At 41.1% G+C, this 15,274-nt stretch overlaps 1 protein-coding gene across 2 annotated transcripts; it reads left to right on the forward strand.

Annotated features, from left to right (window-relative positions):
• Window positions 1-3,745: 3,745 nt before the first annotated feature.
• prmt8b (protein arginine methyltransferase 8b) lies at window positions 3,746-15,272 on the forward strand. 2 transcript variants are annotated; one of them, XM_020599544.1, is made up of 10 exons: window positions 3,746-4,585; window positions 5,191-5,415; window positions 6,783-6,938; window positions 7,996-8,059; window positions 9,182-9,324; window positions 9,642-9,729; window positions 11,120-11,235; window positions 12,730-12,880; window positions 13,971-14,092; window positions 14,547-15,270. In XM_020599544.1, the coding sequence occupies exons 1-10, from the start codon at window positions 4,517-4,519 to the stop codon at window positions 14,628-14,630; spliced, it is 1,218 nt and encodes a 405-aa protein (XP_020455200.1). In that variant the 5' UTR covers window positions 3,746-4,516; the 3' UTR covers window positions 14,631-15,270. The 2 variants fall into 2 exon arrangements, with proteins under 2 accessions (XP_020455200.1, XP_020455201.1); XM_020599545.1 differs by having other exon boundaries at window positions 4,570-4,656; window positions 14,547-15,272.
• Window positions 15,273-15,274: the final 2 nt, after the last annotated feature.

Raw genomic sequence — 15,274 nt, forward strand, 5'->3', positions numbered from 1 at the left:
TCTGATTTGGGGCAGTATATTTTTCCCTTATATTGACTATGACCCGCTGCTTCCGTGCGAAACTGGCCACATTTCCTGCAAGTGTTAAATGTGACACTTCGATTGTACTTTCGTTTTGCGGGTCTAGTCGTGTCACTACTGATGCTTTCAGTGGCAAGTGGAATGATGACAGGGGTTGAACTTGGTGAAAAGACAGTACCAAGAGGGCTGATGTCACTGGGTAGAGGAATGGGACAGGAGGGCATTGCTGCCAATGGCTTGGGGTAAATAACCCTCAACTTCTCCTTTGTACCCTCTTGAGAGGAAGAAGCTAAAGGCTGAAAGGAATGACCAGGACTGATTTGGAAAGCATGAGCCTGAAGGTGGGATGATGATGGCTGAATGAAAGTGGCTGATGGTTGGAGTCGCCGACACTTTGTTTTTGCCTGTCCAGCTGTATTTGGTGGCATGAAATATGTGTGCAGCTGATGGGGGTACTGGGGAGGAGTCTTTGGCTGTAGCTTTGCTGCTGGTAGAGGCTCACCTGCCACTGGCTGTGCTTCAGGAAGGTGAACACCTTGCAGAAGTATTGTCACCTCCTGTCCCTTCAGCCGTTGATTATGCCACTGGATCAAAGTGGTCTGGTTTACCTCAACCAGCTGAAGGGTAGTTTGTGACATTACAATGCCGTTGCCCAAAATTAGCTGCCTGATCTTTCGATAGTCTTGCAAAATTAGAGACCACCTTGACAGGCTGCTCTTTACTTGCTTTTTAGGGCTTCTGTGAATATCACACAGCCTGACAAAAATGGTCTCAACCAGACAGCAACAGTTTGGCCATTGAGTTGGGGAGCCACTCGAACATGGACTCTGGCATGTGATTGGCCTTTGAAAGATGGACCTGGATATGTGGTTGGCTGAATTTATACAGACTCTTGATTGTCAGGTAGCGGACCTCCTGTCATCTCTCCTGTCGTCATTCTCCTGTCTACTCACCTGCCTTGTCCTGGTCCTCTACTCTTCTGTTTCCTGAAATCCTCCTACTCATCTGCTCGTCCTAGTCTCCTCAGCCATCCCTGCCCTACCCTGGTAACTGTACTATACATTGACTTTGTTACCTTGTTTGTGTTTTTTTTTCCATTAAACCACCTTTTCTTACTAGCACCTGGGTCTGCATTCTTGAGTCCTACCTTCAGTTCTCCCTCACCCTCCTGGTGAGGGGGACTAAACCATAACAGAAGTGTCATGTCAGATGTGTTTGACCTTTCAAATCAAGACATGTCTATACAACCACTACACTGGCTATGTTCTATCAGATTGAGATGTATGGAAAGAAAGTGTTATCACTGAAAATGGCTGGAAATGAAACACTGCTGTGCAACTGACAGGACTGAATAAACAACACATCTAGACTGATTTCCTAGTGTCATCCTTACAATTGTCACAATATTATGCTCATAGTTGTGAACCATCCGAACAACTATTGAATGTTTAATTCCAGAGTTGTTTGGATTTTTAAATGTGTAATTCGTAAACTGTTACATAGGCCAGGAAAGAGAACCCTGAATCCCTCCCTGTGCTCAGCCATGATCATCACTTTTGAACTAGATAGCATTTAACAGATAATGTTTTGTACAAGGGCAGCTGTTGAGGGGATTACTTTTATGTCAATATCCCCACCAAAATAAATCTCAGTGAGCCCTGTTTGCAGTTTTTAAACAAATTAGGTTTACAATGGAGCTTACCGCAATAGCTTATGTTTGTGTCATGTTATCAGCTTTGTGGGCCTTGTAAGTCGATCAATAGTCTTCCCACTGCTTTCACTCCTGACTCCTGTGTGCTCTTGCACCCACACTGATTTATGTGTGTTTGTGAAAGAGTGGATGCACACATTATCCTCAAGTGTGATGCGTGGGCCGATGTTCTTAAGCACCACTGATGAAGCCCATCCATAACAGTGACTGAAACCTGGTGTGCTTTGTTGTGTTTAATGGGAGAATTATCTTGTAATATTTTTCAAAGCAGGTTACTACTGACTCTGAGAGAGTATGAAATGAGTAAATAATGAAAGCAGCAAAGATGCAGTATGAAGCACAAACATTATGAAGTAGAAATGTTTTTTTGATATATTTTTCAGGAGGAAGGCGATATGTTCTGCTGAAATCCGTGTTGAATTTAAATTGCATTAATATTACAGCAGTCAGAAATCTGCTTCTGAAATAGAAAAGTCCTTCAACAGGTTTCCATCATGTCTTCAGTTTGAGACGGTCCTCTTTTCTTTCAGTGGTATCTCTGATTACCAGACGGATGAGGGTCGGCTTTAGAATCAGATAGAAAATAGAATAGGTTGATTTTAGGTTTGTTCATACATGTGGTAAACATGAGTGAATGTGCTCTACAATGGAAGCAAAATGGAAAATTTGATACCTAAAAGATCATCATCTGAGAACAATGAGTACTGGAAGCCCTTTAGGAAAAGTGGCCAATCATTGTGCTTTCTATGGTTTCCAGGTTCAAGCTTGTTGTGCCTGTAGCTGCACCACAATCAGTGATGACACAGCAGGTGTTTTGCCTTTAGTAGCCACCTAGCAGCACCTGCTGTGGCTGAATGGGAAGAAGGCAACATGCTTGAACATTTCAATCCACAGAGACACGTGCAGATAGAGTTTTCGCCGTGATAGCCTCCAAAAGCTCTCAATGCATTACACAGAGTGTATGATTTGTTTTTATAATAGTATTTTGAAATATGATTTTGAACTTTTCTGTCATTAGTGTGAGCATTGACTCACACCAAAGATATTTTTCAGCTTTTGGGGAATCAGTGGGAACAATATGTTCATTAAGACTGGGCTACACAGAGTGGTGAACCAATAACACACCAAAGACTACATTACAAACTAAAGCTCTGCATTTACAATTTTGTGCACTGTAGGTAAAAATACAGAAATATTAGCAACATCAAAGTGGAGCTGCTTAATTTGTTGGGTAATTTTGTCAAAAAATACATCCACTGTCAGGGTGTTTAATTCTATAGTTTTAATGCTTTAAAATAATGTGTCAGACTTAATATTTTTACGGGTTTTGATTTAATTTTATTATCAATTGCTTGCTTGACTAATGAGAGAGTGTTATGGATTTATGTGTATTGTTTGTATCTGTGTTGTTTGTCATGTTTGATGATGTTGCTTGTCTTGGCCAGGACACTTGATAAAGAGATTTTTTAATCTCAATGAGGTTTTCCTGGTAAAATAAATGTAAAATAAAAATAAACTAATGCTAATTTTAAAGGTACTGTAACTTGTAAAAAGAAGTGTATTATATACAGTAAATGCAATGGAGGAAAATGTATATTCTTTCCAAATGAAATGTAGGTGTATAAAATAGCCTAAATGGAAATAAGCAGCCTACAGGTACTTGTTTTGGTTTTGCTTTGTGTCTTTTTATGCATATTAGCCTATAACAAAAATATGCCATATATCTTTTTTTTTTAAAGAATGGGAAACAGCTGATTTATCATCTATTATATCGTTATATGTCCATATTGGGGATCTAAGCTGCTAAAAGGTAACTATTGTTAAGCTTATGTTGCACACCTGCCATTTAATTTAACGTAACAATGAGATGATTTGTTCAGGAAAGGGTGTTCCTAAATGGCCAAAATGAATATATTGTAGTCTATGCTAGCCTTTATGTCTTTCCAGTTATTCACACACACGTAGGAATATATGCAAGCGAAAGACAAGCTGTTTGGTTGCCACGGAGCCAGTGTTTCTGTTTCTGTGGGAAGTCTTGATTGAGGAGGCATCTGTCTTTAGGAGGCAGTTACTTATTATATTTTAGTCACGATTCATTTCATGTCGTGGGGCTCGTCTGAACAGCAGTGCACACTCACAGTCTGTAACTTTCTCTCAGGGAAACCAGCGGGATTATTCACATTACTCTCCACAACGCACAGAACCGAGCGACTGCGAGTTGCAGTGTTGAGAGAAGTGTCTCCACGCGGTGAAGTAGAAGAGCAGGCAGCAGCAGCAGTGTGGACTTTCTGCTTCTAGTGCGCAGCTGGATGCATTTTTGGTCGTGGGAGACACTTGATATTTTCTCGGATACGCCCACCCAAAGATTTAAAATGAGCAAGAGATGGAGGTTCAGTGTCTTGCAGGAGGACACCAAAACGCGATGCGCGGGTGTTAATGGAGACTCCTGCTGGGATCAAACCAGCAACCTTTCAGTCGCGACACGGCTCTCCAGCCAATAGACTGCTCAGCCATCCCGAGTCCTCCCACTAAAACAACCTGTACCACATTTACAGTATGGATTACTGGACGTTTCACCTCGTGCAAATCCATTTAACAACTTTTCTGGAGACTTTGATTTAATTTGATCGAAATTGTTATAGATGTTTCTTAATATGACGTTCGTCTTTACATGTATTCAAGCCGTATATTCGGTGGCTTAGTGTTAATTTCTACACGTTTCTATTAAGAATCCTGACCCTACAAATACTTAAAAGAGTTGCAACCTAAATCTCGTCGGTTCTCATGGGACTGAGGCATTCGTCGCGTTGTTTGCTGCTACGGCGGAAGATGGCGGAGGCGGACAGCTCGGAGGTAGGGACCTTGTGGTGTCCTGCACCCGGTAGTAGCGGGACCGGGGCACTCTCCGCCTGGCTATTTCTATGGTGACAATACATTTGACTTGAATTTTATATTTGTGTTATCCATGATCCCAATTACATTTAGGACCAGTGCTGCACTGATGGCGTGCTGGCAAAGAAAAGTGCATTTGCCAGTGTCCTGCAGATGTTAATGGGTGATCTATAGTCGCATGACAATGCATGGAGGATCTACACGGACGCTGTTCGCTGTCCTTGGTTCTGAAAAGGAACCTGCATCTTTTGCCGGCTCTTCTTTGATTATATCACTACTAGCCCGTAGCATGTCTCCTGTCTGTGTAACTACAGAGGCTATATGCTTTTGTGGATTTTTGACAGCTTATTATAATGTGCTTCCCTTTCGCCTTGCATTTAATTCTGCTCCTATATGCTCCGTGTGAAGGCAAAGGCATCTGAACTCATTCAAAACGACCCTTGCAGTTCTGTAATTGTCTTCCATGAAATACAGTTTCATTGTTTTTAGATTGTTTTTTTTTTGTTTGTTTGTTTGTAATTTCTTATTTCTGATACAAACTCTCCCCTTTACTTTCTCCATAACAGCAGCAACAGCCTGTCACATCCCCCCTCTCTCAGTCTGCCCAGCCCTCTCCACTGCCTAAACCAGTGCCTACTTCCCACTATGTGCCCCGTGTCCCCCATACGCCCCATGTAGCAGCCCTGGCCACCTGTCCTGGTCCAGGCAAGATTGCCAAGTTCATCAGCCCAGAGGAAATGACATCCCGGGACTACTATTTTGACTCTTATGCCCACTTTGGCATCCACGAGGTAGGCAGGCAGGGTGACAAGCAGCAGCTTGTTATGGTTTGAGAAAAAGAATGACACCAGATGCTCTCTGTTCTGTCTAACCCAACACTTCTTAACTTGCCAGGAAGTTTCAGCGCTGTTAATCTGACTTTCTGTCAGCAGGATGTGTCAGAAACTTCAGCTGATTTAACACCAAGAGATTTTCATGAACAGATATGCTTTGATTTTGATCCAAACCTTCTATTTGCCATGGATGATATTTTTAGCCATAACTGAGAATCTACTGCAGAGACATTGGATTCCAAATCCTTAGTTAATTGGGCCTAAAAAAGATTTGTAAGCTAACAGTGTAAAAGCCAAGTTTAAGTGCTAAAAACAACAAAATAATGCTGGCAAAGTAACAAAACAGGGTAAGAATAGTCTTAGGTCCTCCACTGCTTTCAAAAGTATAAAACCAAAAGAACAATAACTCAGACATTGCCTTAAGTGTAACGTTTAAAGCTCCTTAATGCACATCTAGTAAAACAAATGCACATCATTATGATATTAAAATATAACCCAATTATTCCCCCACTTCAAATCTCCAAGCATTAACCTCAGAGACAACTGTCTCCCCACCAAAAGTTAAGGTTTAAGAATGGCACCATAGGGAAATGGAAAGTTGCTGATCTGTCTGCAGTGGTGGTGAGTGTCTCTTAGCTGACAAAAAAGGAGGCTTTTCCATTACCATACTAACACTAGAGACATCAGATGCACTGTAAGTCTTGACAGCACTCTATAAATGAAAACTCTGTATTTTACAGTCATCTACAGAGAACTGCTAAATAGAATTGTAGGGCTAGACCCTAGGCAATGACCTTGATGTGTGAAAAGGTGATGATGGAAAAGTTTTGGGGACATATAGACCTTTTTAAATAGTGTCCATATTTAGCATGTGGGTCAGGTTTTTGTCTGCTTACAGACAAAGAGAATGTCCTGATTAGAGGAGCGCAAAGCGGGAAAAAAGGAAAGTGGGATGTGTGAATGGGTTCCAGGAGATGGATATCAGGCGGTCCCCAAAGGCTTTATGTTGTACTCCTGTCTATTTCAAGGAGCTCTGCCACTGTCACAGAAGCTTTTGGCCTAAATGCTTTTTCTATCTCATTCTATCTCAATGCAAACATATTGTGTTCACATGTGTAGGAAGGTATGCAAAAGCCCAGTTTTAATATAATGTGTAATATTGTGTGTATTATGTAGTCATTGGAATGTTTTTATGAATCATACTACTCCTTTGGTAGTTTACACCAATCCAGAAGAGATTCTTGCGGTTTGCATGTGATTCAAGACTGAATATTTCATTATTTACCACAGCTTTGAAATTTCAGTTTTGTCTCCAATTTGAACAGGAGATGCTGAAAGATGAGGTGCGGACGCTGACCTACCGGAACGCCATGTACCACAACAAACATGTGTTCAAGGATAAAATCGTCCTGGATGTTGGTAGTGGCACAGGGATCCTTTCTATGTTTGCTGCCAATGCTGGCGCCAAACACGTGTACGGGGTGAGACAGACACTGTAGATGCACCCTTTGACCACAAACAAACACTTCACTGTGATTATCTAACATCCCTTTCTTCTCTTTGTTTTTGTTTATGACACAAAAAAGCCACACACCCATTCAGTGTCATTCTATATCATATCTGGCCTTTCCTTCTTCATGTGTACATGCACACACGCATACGCATACCCTATCTTTTTAAAATTCCGCTTAAGAGCCAGTCACTATTGTATTCCAGAAATGGCTAATCTCTCTCAGATAATCTTACCCACAGACGCAATAAGAGACATATGACTCCCCTTAGGGCAGGGCTGCAAGTCACAGGTTATACTTAACCCGCAGTGTAATATACTGTATTACACTTATGGATGGGAGAATAAAATAATGCATTAGTTCTTATTCGGCAAAGTGAAATTAGTGCTTAGATAGATTGGCAGGATTTGATTAAATTTGTCCTTCTGATATGATCCCAAAGATGAAACTACTTTATATGCGGTGGGAACATGGTAGCCAACACCCTGCTGGTTATGTCCATCGACACAAAAATCATTAAAGAAATATAAAATGTTTTTATCCATCCCTCCATCCATCCATTATATATACCACTTATCCTTCAGGCTGGGGGCCTGAAGCAAATCTCAGCTGACATTGGGCGAGAGTCGGGGTCCACCCTGGACAGGTCACCAGTCTGTCATAGGGCTGACATGTAGACAAACAACCCCACACACACCCACACTCACTCCTGGGGGCAATTTAGAGTCACCAATCAACCTAAGCTGCATGTCTTTGGACTGTGGGAAGAAGCCGGAGTACCCGGAGAGAACCCGACCAGGCAAAGGGAGAACATGCAAACTCCATACAGAAAGGCACTGGGTCAGCCTGGGCTCAAACCCGGAACCTTCTTGCTGTGAGGCGATAGCATTAACCCCTGCTCCGCTGTGCTGTCAAAATGTTTTTATGATTTGTTCAAATAATAAAATGGGTAATCCCATGAAAATGTAACAAATGTGTTTCAGGAGGCACTTTAACCAGGTCTGTGGTTTGATCCTTGTGTCTACAGATTGAATGCTCAAGTATATCTGAATATTCAGAGAAGATTATCAAATCTAACCACCTACACAATGGTAAGTTGAAGTGGTTTTCCTATACTGCTATATATCCCACATCCATCTGTGTGAATGCACAACAGTGTGATGACATCTGGATTAGAAGTAGCATGAAAATATTACCATCATTACGGTCACACCCAACAATATTATTCACAGTTCTGATTGTTAACTGGCAGCTAATCTCTGCTGTCAAATAATCTCTGCCGTCAATGTGTGGGGCTGAGTGTAAAATGCCACCCTGAAATTCACAGATGGAGGACTGGTAACAGATGGTGACTTTCCTAACCTGCACATTTGACATTATGCTGGGCTTTGTTTCATCCTATTCAGGGCATTTAGGTGATGATCTTAGTAAAGCATGCAGGAAATAGAACTCAAGGGCCAACTCTGCAATGTGCAGACCATTATTTTTATACTAATGACATAGTTTTCCTTTTCTTAGTTTATCACGTTATTCCAGTATTTTTTAAAAATATGCTGTAGTTCCACTTATTCTGCACATTTACAGATACTTACACTGTTTATTTTAGTGTATTATTGTGAAATTACCAAATGTGATACTGCTTAATTCTCTACCCACACTTGGACAATACATAATTTTCCTTTTAAAAATCTATCTGCTTGTAGCTCCCTTGTTATGGGTCAAATGTTATAGCCAAAATGGAAAACAGAACTAAGACAAAAAATGGTAAATGGTCTTATACTTGTATAGCACCTTTCTATGCTTTACAGCACACCCAAAGCGCTTTCACATTATTCGGCCATTCACCCATTTGCACTCCCAAACACACACACACATTCACACAACGGTGACATCACCGGGAGCAACTGGGGGTTCAGTGTCTTGCTCAAGGACACCTCAACATGTTGACTGGACAAGCCGGGAATCGAACCGCTAATCCTCCGGTTAGGAAACGACCTGCTCTACCTCCTGAGCCACAGCCACCGACAAAAATAGGCAATGCATAAAACACTGAGGCACAAGATTAATGCAGTAATTAATCTGTACTAATTCACAGCAGTCCCAAGGCATAAATACAGCGTCATCTGCAGACTCACTGTCTGATTAGCATTAATGTGATGAATATGCTATAAAGTAATTTGGTGTGTGCTGTTTTGTGGTTTTTCCGACCACAGTCATTACCATCTTCAAGGGCAAGGTGGAGGAGGTGGAGCTGCCTGTGGAGAAGGTGGACATTATCATCTCAGAGTGGATGGGTTACTGCCTTTTCTACGAGTCCATGCTCAACACTGTCATCTTTGCCAGGGACAAGTGGCTGGTATGATGGTGCAGTGGGAGGCTCGGGCTGGGTGTTGAGTTTATTGTGTGTGCGGCTAGCTGGACAAATAAGGCTTTTAATGTATAACACACCTGATAGTGATAAAGCAGAGGATTTATTGTACGCTTGCATGCAAGCATCTGTTGCCCAGATGCTAAAGTCATTCATTCAGTCTGGTTTCTAAGTTCAGTAGCTGTCTGCAGGCTTTAAACTCAGCGCATGTGATCTTCTGTTACATACCAGGTGCGTAAACAGTAACAATGATGGATGGCCTCTGTAGTGAATGCACTGATATGTGAAGCTTTTCTCATGTTCAGAAACCTGGAGGCCTGATGTTCCCTGACAGAGCTGCTCTCTACGTGGTAGCCATTGAAGACAGGCAGTACAAGGACTTCAAGATTCATTGTGAGTAGTTACGGTAGATTTGTTGCCGTTCACTTTCATGTTTTTGCTAAGTCATTGCCTTATTCTGTCTTCGTCTGCCTTTTAGCTGTGCACCATTAATATTCAAATGAAGTGAAATCAATATGTAAAGAAGCATGGTTCCAATTTCTAAGAAATCAAACTTTATAAAAGGTTCATTAGCTGTAACTAATAGGTTTGTTATGCTGAAGGTGAGCAAACTGTTGCCTATACAGATCCAGCAGACACAGACCAACTTTAATATTTATTTGAAGTTGAGTTTCTGTCTACCTGATGAATATAAGTCCAATATTCACTTTCCTCTTAGCTCTCACTTAAACTCCATCAACTGCTTATAGAAATAGCTCTTTAGCTGCTTCGTCTATAGTTGCCTAATTTTTGGTGCTAGGCAGGAAACAAACAACACATTTATTTTGGAGTTTTTTGCTGAAAGAAGCTGCCTGTAGCTGGAAACAACACTAAAGGGAATGGTAAGGCTGAAACAAAACACTCAAAACAGTGTGCTAATAAAAGCTAAAAGGCTTCATAAAGCCTGGGTAAACTGCAGAGTTAGGTGGATTTTACCCATTTTACATTACACACACTCATTTGATCCACTGCCTTTACAAAAATCCTGATTATAGATGCTTAAAACAGTGAGGTGAGTTCACGCTACAGTGCATTCTCTGCACAGAACTCACTCCATGCATTCAAATAGCTGTCCCAGCAGGAGTACTGAGCTTAACCTTGTGATCCAGATGAAAAGAACAAAATTAAAGGTGACTTTCACTCACGAATACAGACAGAATTTGGGTCGGTAACTTTTACTGAGTTTCCTATTACTGCACAGGTGGCCTTCTCTGTCCTATTATATCTAGGCATTCATATAAAGGTTCATGCTTTCCATAAATCCCCCCGAAATTAAATCTGCCCAAACCTCTTATTTTTAGTTTCCCTCAGCATTGGAGGCATATTCCACCTTCTCACCATACAGACTTAGTGTTTGGCCACCTGACAAAGCAAGGTGGAGTGGAGGAACAGAGGGGATGGGGAGGGAAGGCTTGCTTAGTGTTTTTTCAGGCCAAATTAAAACAAAAAAAGCTTACCAGACATGATGGAGGAGGTGGAGGAGGTTGGAGTGTATTTTCAGGAGGACTTGTCTTTCTCCACATAGAGCCTAGATAGACACAAAGACAGCATGACTGCAGATCTACTCTTCCTGGCAGGGTTAAGCACTCTGTTTTATTTTCTGTGCTACCTTTTTTTGCACTGATATCTTGGCAGGAACAGAGAGAAAACAGCTTTGCAAGTGGAAGAAGATTCTACAAGTGAAACAGAAAGCGCATACTGTGTTTGTGTTGCACATTAGATGTTTATATTTGTGTATGCACAGGGTGGGAAAACGTGTATGGGTTCGACATGAGCTGCATTCGCAACGTGGCCATCAAAGAACCCCTGGTGGATGTGGTAGATCCCAAGCAGGTGGTGACTAATGCCTGCCTCCTAAAGGTTAGCCTGTATGTCCTTGTGCACAAATGCATGCATGATGAAGAAGTGTGACCATACCTCAAGCATTTGTCTTTGATGCCATATTGTTTGATACCTCAACAAAACTATGTGTTTGAGGCAAACACCCAAACAAAGTTTTTCAGCTTTTGTGTTCTGCCACAAGTACATGACTTCCTTAAAAAAAAGGTTTCTGAACATTCCTCGTCACCTGAGTCTATTTTCTAGTACATAATAGAGGTTTCTGGGGAGCTGTAATAGTCTGCGGCTCTGTTTCCATGGTTGAAGTACAACAGTGGCTTGTCTTTCATCTCACAAATGAACAGAGGATAAGCGTATTCCAAGAGATGATAGCTTTTTTGTCAGACCTCTTTCCTCATTCACTGTTCCTTTTCTCTACCTTATATCATATTTTTTTACTTTGACTATCTGTATCTTCATTCCTCTTCCTTTTCATGTCTTTCTCATATCATTTAAAGTCTAAATTCTCACTTGTTCCTCTTAATCACTCACTTCTTCTTCGCTTCATCTTCTGTCCCATTCTCTGATCTAAACAATGTCAGGCCTGAGTGAATAGGAGTTGAAATAGGAGGTGAAATGTCACACAAGAGCTGGCACTGAGTCACTAGCGGGAGTGAAATTGACTTTCTATGATTCGGATTAGCACTAGCCCTCCTTTGAGTTCTAAAAGGTGACTTATTTGTTATGTTAGTGGGTGGTTACTTGTTAGTTAGTGACGTGCTGATCTAAAAATTAATTTTCCTTGCCTATATTTCTTTCTCATGAATGTATCCCAGGCTTTTTCATCCTGTTCCACTGCTGCCAGTGACCTCCCTCCCCCCCCCTTTATATTCAACCTGCCACTCAATTCCTCACACTCTAAAATTACTAAATTACTCCCAGGGATTTCTTTCTCCCCTCTTACAATTTGCTGTATGCTATCATGGGAAAGGACAGAGGTGTTAAATCACAATCTGTCATGCTGACACTACATTGCCAAATGATCTGTAGCTCAGTAGGCCAGGCAAGAGGAACAGGTTGCAGTGTGTCCTCTTAAATAAAACATCATCTGCGTGGAAAGCTGAGACGCGCCTGCTCCTCTCTCATTTTGGACCCACTGTGATGTCTGGCAGGTAACAAAATGTGAAACTTAAATTTGTGGGCATATTCATGAGGCAGTGCTCAGTATAGACACAAGCAAACACACAGACGCTGTGTTAACCCACTCACACTCACACACACAAAACCTCCCTCCCTTGTAGACTTGAGGGAGGACACCCACACAGCATGTGTACTGCGAGCAGGCTTCGTTTGCCAGCCGTGATTCAACCTGTGGGCTTTCACACACATACACAATAATCATGGTGAATAATCAAGAAGAACTGACATATACATGTGCTGCATGTGTGTGAAAGAAGTGGGGGTGAAAACATTTTTGCAAAACTACATAATATAAACCCTTTGGTTTATTTTATTTTATTTTATTTTTTTCCCCAGGAAGTGGACATTTACACTGTGAAGCCTGAGGACCTGTCCTTCACCTCAGCCTTTTGTCTGCAGATTCAACGCAATGACTATGTCCATGCTCTTGTCACCTATTTCAACATCGAGTTCACCAAGTGTCACAAGAAGACTGGCTTTTCTACTGGTGAGGCTAATCATATCATTTCCTATTCCTGTTTCCCCCATTTCTGTAACGGTTCAGTTCACCCAAACTATAAAGTATATTTCTCATTATCCACGACTAGTAGTATTTAGACAACCAGTTAATCATTTTGAGAGATCGAATTTCTGCCACCACCTTCATAAATATAAAGGTGGATGTACAGTAAGGTATTGTGTTCATGAAGTGGCTCTAACTCTGCACTGGACTATATATTGGACAACTGTCTTTCAGCACATCATTGCAAGGCACCAGACATTGCAACAACATAACCTCCCTGCAACTGTAGAGAAACACAACATTCACAGGGTCACACTTACACAAATATTCTGTCACATCCTCAAGTGCATCTGAGAACTGATGTGAGAACATTTTTTCTTCATTATTTGGGTTATCTGATTCTCTAACTTTTCATGTCATAATTTTTTCAAGAGACCAGGAAATGTCAGTGTGTTTAAAAGAGCACATAAAGGTACAGAAAAAGGGCAGGAGGTAAATTAAGATTTCACATTCTGTCCTACCCTGCAGTCAGTTGCAACAAGCTTAAAAATTTCTTGAGCACAAGTATTTTGAGCAGTAAATCAGTCTATTGCTAGGATGCTGGGGCGCTTCTCCTCAGCATCCTAGCTCTTGGCTACACTCTGCTGGAGTTACATGAGCCAGCCCAGTGTTTAAACCAGGACCACCAAGCCCTCCTGGCAACGTAGTGTTGAGAACACTTCTAATAAAGAGAGTAGCTAAGGTGTTGTGTACGATTATGTAAATCCATTTGTGCATTCAGTGCTTACATAATATTGTGTAGGGGAGGTTTTATTTTTAACTGAGTCTGTTGGGTATGAGGCTGAGCACCTATGAACCACTGTATTTCTCCCACTGGGTGAGTCAATTTCAGCTGCTTTGCTGTTATATTTCTTCCATTTTAACATACCCAAGGCAGTTTAGTGCCCATTAGAACTGTTGTGTAAATCTTTTATTTTCTCACTCCTCTCCTCTCTGCATCATTTTTTATTCCTTTTCTTGTTTCTGTCCTGCTCCTGCACATATACACATCCACTTTCTTGTCCCCTGTCCTCAGCTCCAGATGCTCCCAGCACACACTGGAAGCAGACGGTTTTTTATTTAGAGGACTATCTAACTGTCAAGAAGGGAGAAGAGATCTTTGGCAGTATTGCTGTACGGCCCAATGAGAAGAATGTGGTAAGACTTAAGTAAAAGTAGCAATACTGCAGTATAAGAGACCGAGCCAGGCTGTGTACTAAATGTTGCTGCATGTGCTGGCTGTGCCCTTATTTCTAACACATGGTTGCTCTCTACCACAAAGGAAATAAGCATATGTCCCAAAATGCCTTGTATTATTCTATTATACATTATCATTATTTGATATCTGTAAATTAAATTTTACTGTTGCAGTGGGTAAAAAATTGGGCTAATTTTAACAATGTTACATACTCTTGAATAGTTGAATTTATTAAAAAGCATAATGTTTTAATGAGCTTATGAGCTCAAGCTTAGCTTGAGTTGTATGTAAAATCTTAATCTGTGAAGTATCTAGTAAGTAAAGCTTTCAAATAATTGCAGTGGAGTCAAAAAGAACATCTAAATGGCTAAATGGATATTTCTGCCATTAATTTCTTGGTTTTATCTTTGGTAGCGTGACCTGGAGTTCACCCTCGAGCTAGACTTTAAAGGACAACTATGTGAGGCTGCCATCTCACATGACTATAAAATGCGTTAGGGACAACAAGGCCCTGGTGTGGACCTACCCTCAGCCCCTTTGGACACGTGTGGAGAGGGGGAGGGCACAGCCTCTCCCACAAGCATTCCTCTTGGCGAGCAAGGGAAAACAGATGTATCTGATTGGATGCTATCATCCAAGCACCTATGAGATGTCATCAGAATAGATGAATATCTATCAGCAATAGTGCCATGTGTACCAACGTGATCGAACCAGGCACATCTTTGAATGTAACACCCTCAATGCACTTCTTTTCTCATTTTCTTCTCACCAGTTTCTGGGAATGTAATGATTTATAGTCTTTATATTGTTAGTGCACCTAACTGGAGAGCATTGATCTGTGTGCTGTCGACATGGTTACAGTACCATCATCTCCACTTTTTCCTTTAGTCATTTGTTAAAATTTAGTATGCAGTGTATAATTGCAGAGAAGGTACAGTAACCTGTTGTGTTTTTATTTCATTATTTATTTGCATGTGAAAGGTTTTTGCTTCATTAATTGTAGAAAGATGAAATGAAGTCTTACTGTATTTAACAACTGTACTTCGGTGCCAGCCTCAGAACAGCAACAAACTGATGCAATATGTCACGACCAGCTTTATTTTGGAGATCAGAAGAACAAAGAATATGAAAAAGTTGAATGT

Source organism: Monopterus albus, unplaced genomic scaffold (assembly GCF_001952655.1).
Source record: "Monopterus albus unplaced genomic scaffold, M_albus_1.0 scaffold41.1, whole genome shotgun sequence".
In the NCBI taxonomy this organism is placed as follows: domain Eukaryota; kingdom Metazoa; phylum Chordata; class Actinopteri; order Synbranchiformes; family Synbranchidae; genus Monopterus; species Monopterus albus.

Coding starts and splice junctions, on each gene's coding strand:
- prmt8b (XM_020599544.1), top strand. CDS start 4,517: ATGGGACTGAGGCATTCGTCGCGTTGTTTGCTGCTACGGCGGAAGATG. Junction 6,939..7,995: donor GCGCCAAACACGTGTACGGG/GTGAGACAGACA, acceptor TTGTGTCTACAG/ATTGAATGCTCAAGTATATC. Junction 9,325..9,641: donor TTGCCAGGGACAAGTGGCTG/GTATGATGGTGC, acceptor TCTCATGTTCAG/AAACCTGGAGGCCTGATGTT.